This window comes from Hevea brasiliensis, chromosome 12 (assembly GCF_030052815.1).
Source record: "Hevea brasiliensis isolate MT/VB/25A 57/8 chromosome 12, ASM3005281v1, whole genome shotgun sequence".
NCBI classification, from domain to species: Eukaryota; Viridiplantae; Streptophyta; class Magnoliopsida; order Malpighiales; family Euphorbiaceae; genus Hevea; species Hevea brasiliensis.
In genome coordinates this window covers 8,057,617-8,064,780 of record NC_079504.1, presented here as the reverse complement: position 1 = coordinate 8,064,780, position 7,164 = coordinate 8,057,617, and the positions used below count along the sequence as shown (strand labels likewise).

The window sequence follows — 7,164 nt, the reverse complement described above, 5'->3', positions numbered from 1 at the left end:
AATTACTTTACTTATGAATGAATTTTACTAGAATTTTAATATTTATGGTACCTCATTCTATTGAAAATTTTGCAAAATTCAATATTCCTTAAATTTTATTTTCAAATTATATATATATATATAAAATTTGACTTAACTATAATCAATTCATTCTAATTAAAAATAGAAAACATTACGATGATTTTTTTTATGTTCATCATTTGAGCAAGTTAAGTATTCCAAATGAAATTTATTACATAAAATTTTATGAAATTAATACTTTACAAGGACTGAAATTAATTAAAAATGTATTAATCAAGTTGATTCCAGTATAACTAATATTTATATCCCTTTGTCAAGCTTCAAGCTTGTGCCACATATCCAACAAAAGGGGAAAAAATTTAAAAATAGTATAATCTTAATTATTAGATTTTTGCATATAACTTTTTATTTATTTATTTATTTTTCTTTGATTACGCTTTAACTTGAGATCTTAAAATTTTAAAATTCGTCACTTCTTCTTCTAATAATATCTTTTCTAAAAATCGAACATGAGCTCTCCTTTTAAAAGCGTAGTGGGCCTTACCATAAAGGATATTAAAAAAAAAATTTCTTGGATTTTAACTATAATTTTATCTACAAATCCTTAGTATTTTTTGACATTTTTTTTTTGGTGAGGACAACTTTTATTTTTTAAATTATAGATAAGCCTTGGCATTTGACAATAGCATAACGTACTGAAAATCAGAAAATAAAATCCAATAAATTGCATTTTCAAAAAAAAAATCCAATAAATTGCAAAAATCTTGATTTTGGTAGCAAAGGAAATCAATTTTCATATGCTCAAGATACGATTTAGACTACAAGATTTTTTCTTCGCATGGCTACACCTAAACTCAATCGGTGATTAAATGAATAATCACCAACAAATTAATATTTCTTAATCACTCATTTAATTTATTGATTGTTTAGGTGATTATAATCTGTTAATAGATTTGGGTTTTGAGACTTCCTCTCAATTCACATGTCTGCTTCTTCATGAGGCAACCCATATAGTCAACTATCTTATACAAGTAACTCATCTTATCTTTTGTTCTTAAATAAAATTATCAACACATGAAGATATTGCAAGGTCACCTTTCTACCAAACCAAGAATCAAATTGACTAATTAATCTCAACAAAATCTAACAACAAACCCAATGGAGAAGCAGAAATATCAATTTTTTTGAAAAATTGTCGGCTGTTTGTTGAGTATTCTTATCAGGAATTATTAATGGAACTCAATAAACAAATGAATTTGATGATATTATATATATATATATTTCTTTCTTCTTTATATGGATTCTGCTCTGTCAATTATTATTATTTTTCTTTATTAAATTGAACTGCAAGAGGCAGAAAACATATGAGAAAATGACAAGTTTAATGTGGCTACATACACAATCATCCCTATGATTGTAAGATCTTGGAAGCTTCAACTTCTTTTTCTTTGTTTTACTAGTTAATTACTATTCATTCAGAATAAATTTTTAAAACAGTTGAAAAGTTTACCAAAAGATTTTCTTAGGATATAAACTCGTGAGTTAGGGTCTTACACAATAAAGAAAATGGTTAATTTCTTTGTAACCTCCCAGCAAAAACTTACTTGAAATATGGAATGCAAAGCCATGCTACTCATGATTAGCAGTAGGGCTAAAACAAATGATCAGAAACACTAGAAGCACTAAAAGATGTAGAATAATAGTACTATACCATCGTGGGGCTAGATAAGTAGTGTTATTTTCATATCCACAATGATTTTATTTGAATATTCGCAATCATTTCTTTTGCGAAACTTCTTCGATCCAACGCAAACTCTCACTTTATTGCGTAAATCGACAAGACCAATGCTTCCATGAAGTTGCCTTTGTCGTCCAAAACAAAGCTCTACAGTCTCCCAATAATCACATAACACTCAAAATTCAAATTATTTAATCCCAATATTGCATGGTGGACCCTCAAACAAGAAACTTGCATGGCTAGCTATAACTTTGTCATAAATAATTGCATGTTTAAAGTTAATAGCATCATTAAAAGCATATATAGCTCGGCCCTTCTAAAGCCTTTATAGCTTCCCTTTTTTCCCTAAAGCAAGAACAAAAATAATCTAAGGAATCTTTATTGTACGGATGTAAATTGAATATAAAGATATTCAATCCATGCATATATTGAAATACATGTGTTATGCAAATTTTTCTGATACAAGAAGAGCCTTCTCTGAGAAAGTTCTTCAAAACTATCATTCCTTGATTTGAAGGGGAATGTTGTTGCTTTTCTAGCTAATAAATCAGGCTATATTCAGTGCCTGTTCTGCCTCAGTGAGAGTATTAGATATATTCTGTCACCTTCCTGCTCATGGACCCAAAGGAATATGACTGAACACAAGCACCATCATTAATTAAGATTCCAGCCCAGAAACTCAACATGAAAATTATATATACAAAATTTTTAGAAAGGATACTATCCGAGTTTAAATAGCTGACTTTTTACACAGCCACACGATAAAAATATAAAATTTAATTTCAAATACGACAGAAGAAAATAAGTGTTGTATATGTACATCTAGTCTAGAAATATGGCTCCAATTGGCAGCATTGTCTATAGGGTCATTGAGGCTTTTGTTTCACTATGCCTTTTCTCATCATGAGGACAAGAGGAAACATTTGGTAATTGGTGCCTTTTTTTTTTTTTTTTTTAAATCATGTGGGAAAGTGATTACAAGGGAGACAAAAAGGAAAGGAGTCAAGAATATGTGGAGGGTAATCATCAAACAGCTCTGTATATCATGTGGGAATGTGATTACAAGGGAGACAGAGAAAAAGGGTCAAGAATAAAATGTGGTGGGTAATCATCAAAAATCTCTGTAGATCTAAGAAAGCCAAGACTATGAAATTGATGGAAGTGCGAGAATTGATTAGAAAGTTTGGTAACCCACTGAATAAATACTCATGATATGCCCTAAAACAGAGTTATTCTCATTTTTATTATAAAAGAGAAAAGTAGATTATCTTACAGGTGTCGAGACTCGAGATGCCTTTTCAAGAAAAGAGCAAAATCATGGTAGGTGAAGACTTAAGACGATCTTTTTGTTTCTTCCAGGAAGGAGCATTCTGGATCAGGTCCTTATGCTTAGTGCATTATGGATTATGCAATATTATTGCAAATAAGGTATAAAATCAAGTGTGCTAATCATTGTTTGATGTCAGTTTATAATTGGCCTAGTAAAAGATCAAAATTTTTTCCACTTTATAGAGGTTACTCTTTTAGTCATTTCTTTAAAGTTAAGCATATTTTAATTATTAATTACCATATTAAATCCATTCTTAATATTCTTATGGGTCACTTCAATTAATAAATGGGTTTGCTTCTGCTATTACTTATATTTGAATGTGATAGAAGAATACCATGTTTGCTCATCCATTCATTCATATATTCACTATTTTTCTTTTTTATTATTAGGGATATTTTCATATCAATTTTTATATATTTAAATTAAATTTCATCCCCAACCATCTTAAAGAGGTATTCCTCAACATCAACTTAATTCATTCAGAATAAATAATTTTAAAATTCTTTTTAACTAAATCAAATTTAATTAATAAAAAAATTCCATTTTTACATTGAACCAACATTGTGTATTACTTTTTATTTAAAGCATATATCATGTTTGATAGACTCTATAAAAAGCATAACTATATATTTTCATTCATGCACTAAACTAACTTCTATATATCTTCTAAGAAAATCTTCTATATATGCAAGTGAAGGGTTAATTGGAAATATTTAAAAAAAATTATTTTTTTGTCTAAATATTTGAAACTAATTTGTGGATTTGCAGACTTGTAGTAAACTTAGATTATGCAGACTTTGAACTCCAAGTGCATAAATATTGAAGTGAAGAAGAAATGAAAATATTGGTGTACTTTCTTTTTCCTTATTTTTGGATACATATCTCACCCACTGACAGTTTTTGGTGTTATATACCCATAATATGATTGATATGAAAAGCAAAAAGAATATATAAAACATGTGTATCATTAATATTGAACTATTTATATTATAAAATACAATATAAAATATATATTTTTATATTTTTATTACATAAAGCAACCATTAAAGCTTCCTAAACTTTTTGAAGTTTGTTAAAAACTTTTGACATTTACAAAATTATATGTTAAAAAAAAAGTTGTGGGAAGCTTTATTTGAAGCTTTCATAATATTTATAAGAGTTTTCAAAGGTTGAGATAACCTTCTAAAGATTTTATGCTTTTTAATACTTAATCAAATATTTTTAAGATAATGTAATTTTTAATCATTCAAATGTTTATCCAAATTAAAAAAAAATTATATATTTCATTTACATTAAGTAATAACTATTATAAAAAAAACCACATATAATATAAATCTAACTAAGGAAATATAAAATATAAAATATTTTATACTAATTTTACTTTTAGATGAAGGAAATATAAAATATTTGTTTATGTAAAAATAGCTAAAGTTATTTAAAAAAAATACTAATTTTACTTTTATTTTTAGATGGTTACAAATTAAACACAACCAATAAAAATAAATTTTAATAAGATAAAAATGACAATAACATTTATATTTTTCTTCTTCATTATAGAGAGAAAGTCAAATTGAAAAAAAAAAATAGAGACAAATTTATATATTAAAAAATTTAAAAACTGGGGGTCCAGATTGAAAAAAGAAAAGTAACACAGCTATATCAAAAAAATTTTAAATCATGAGAGGTCAAATTGAAAAAAAAAAATAACCTGAGGGAGGTCTTTTTTGCATCCGTCACCAATCATAGATATTAATTAGTGGCACAATAAAAAATAGTGTATTTCACATTTATAAATATATAATTATTTATTAAAAATACAGAAGAATTTCTCAATTAATAGATGTTCTCGCACAAAATGGACATTCTTTCACTCATGATTTCAAGACGTAAGGAATTTTATTGCTTAAAGAGATTCCTTGGCGTACTTCTGAGTTGTAATTCATCTTTTATTAAAAAGATATCACCTTAATTAAAGAACTAATTAATTTTTTTATTTGTCTTATTTGTTCTTATTATAAGTTTATGGCAGCTGATTTTATTGGACCACGCCTACCTCAAGCAAACCCAAGAATGCTTAAACTGTAGCTCAAAATGATCTCCAAGGAGACTAATTAAGGAAATAAAAAATATTAAAAAAAAAAACTTAAATCCATTATGAGAGGTAATTAACAGCCTCAATTACAGAAGAAAAACCCAATCAGGGTTACAATAATTTAATTTTAGCTTAAAGCAGCATCCTCTTCATGAATCCTGCGTAGCATTTGATTAACAGCAGCTGCAATCTCATCCACTGTATTAAGGTGACAACCTTCCTCAACCTGTTGAAAACATTATTCAAACCCAGTTAATTAAGAAAAAATAAATATAAATGAGTAATTATAAGATAAAAATGAAGTGATTTATTATTAACTGCATCAACTTACCTTAACACTAACTGAATAAAGAACCAATTCATCAACAGTGGAGACATTGAGGTGGAGAACACTGAGCCTTAAGGCTTGCAAACCTGCCACCATCTTCAAGAGCTGTCTGGGTCTTTTCTCTGAAAGTATTTTAAGATTGGCATGGCTCTCCACCATGGTCACTTCTATGTCTGCCACAGACCACTGATTTTGATCAACTACTGATTCTTCACCCGTAGCCGGAGCTCGTGATGATGAGTACTGTGGGAAGGTGAAGAAGTCAGCAAATGGTGATGAAGAGAAGCCACTGACATCTGCTGGTTGCTGCTTGGTCTTTTTGTGGGCCTCCATGGTCAGCAATAGCTGCTCTAGCTCCTTCACAAAATTAATAGCACCTCCAATTATGGATGCTTGGTCACCCTGAAATGTTAATAATAATAATAACATAATTAATAACATGGGACGAATTATTACAAAAGCTAATCAAGATTTTACAATATAAACCTGAGATTAATGATCAGAATTAAGATCCAATTTCAGTAAGTGGGGTATGGAATTATTGGATCTTTTCGGCAACAAAAAGTCTAAAGAAGATAAAGGGTCTACCATAAAAATACCAAGTAAGGATCGAGTAGAAAGGACAATAACTTACCCTCTGAACATAGGAAGGAGGCATCAGAGACCTAAGCACAGCAAGATACTCATTCATCTGTTTCCTGCGGTTGCGTTCAACTGCAATGTGAGTCATCCTCTGGTTCTCTATTTCCTCCTTATTCTTGGTGCTCTTAGTGCGCCGTCGCTTTCGCCGGCCAGCAGTGGTGGGCGGTGGTACCATTGGATGGAATACTCCAGCAGTAGGAGGAGGGAGAGATTGATCAACAGTGCAAGTCTCAGGTGAAGAATTAGGATCCCATTGATCTTTTGCATGTTGCATCATGGAAGGAGATGAGGAATCCCAATTTGCACGGAGACCATGTCGTTGCTCTTTATTATTGTTGCTATGTTCTGCAGGAATCCCAAGAAAAACTTTTTCTTCATCTTGTAGCTCAAAATCATAGTCCCAAGCCCCTCCAATTGGAAAGGAATAACAATCCTTGTAGCCATAACTAAAGGGGTCTTGTGGATACACCACTGCCTCAAGTGCCATATCTAAATCAAAATTCAATCTCCCTTGCGATCTCTATTGTCTAATAATGTGTATGTAGCTTGTTTCCGGATCAGGGAAAGGAGGATTAGGGGCATATATAGTGTAAGATCCACGAGGCAAGAGTACAAGAAGGGACTGTGGTGTTGTGTTGTGGGTTTGAAAGGTGGGAGGAGAGGGTGAGTTGGTGGCTAGAATTAGAAGCTCAAAGCCTGAATTGATGATGAAAAATTGAAAAGTGTTTCCTTCAAAGAAACCCAAGGAAGATTCAAGGTGTAGCAAAAGCGCAAAGTGCTACAAATATCGAAAGGCCGAACAAAGTAACCTTTTTTATCTTCCCCTTCACGAAGGGAAAGCCATAAGACTTTAAAGACGTTTAATCAAAACCCTACCACAGCTACAGGGAGTTGCACGTGAGATTGCATCGAAGACCAGTCACTAATCACCAGAGACCACACACATATACACACACACACACAACCAGAGGACAGGGACAGATTCTCTTTTTGACACACTTAGAGATTGTAAA

At 30.6% G+C, this 7,164-nt stretch overlaps 1 protein-coding gene across 1 annotated transcript; it reads right to left on the bottom strand.

The window, feature by feature from the left end:
• Nucleotides 1–5,220: 5,220 nt before the first annotated feature.
• LOC110657060 (transcription factor bHLH96) lies at nt 5,221–7,164 on the bottom strand. The gene is made up of 3 exons (XM_021814119.2): nt 6,144–7,164; nt 5,513–5,911; nt 5,221–5,407 (listed from the first exon to the last, which is right to left on the bottom strand). Exons 1-3 carry the CDS (start codon nt 6,636–6,638, stop codon nt 5,309–5,311), a joined length of 993 nt encoding a protein of 330 aa, XP_021669811.2. The 5' UTR covers nt 6,639–7,164; the 3' UTR covers nt 5,221–5,308.

Bases quoted from the DNA above. Each gene is read 5' to 3' on its own strand.
- LOC110657060 (XM_021814119.2), bottom strand. From the start codon at position 6,638: ATGGCACTTGAGGCAGTGGTGTATCCACAAGACCCCTTTAGTTATGGC. The intron at 5,912-6,143 runs GTAAGTTATTGT...TTAACATTTCAG, and splicing joins CTCCTTCCTATGTTCAGAGG to GGTGACCAAGCATCCATAAT. The intron at 5,408-5,512 runs GTAAGTTGATGC...TGTTTTCAACAG, and splicing joins TTTATTCAGTTAGTGTTAAG to GTTGAGGAAGGTTGTCACCT.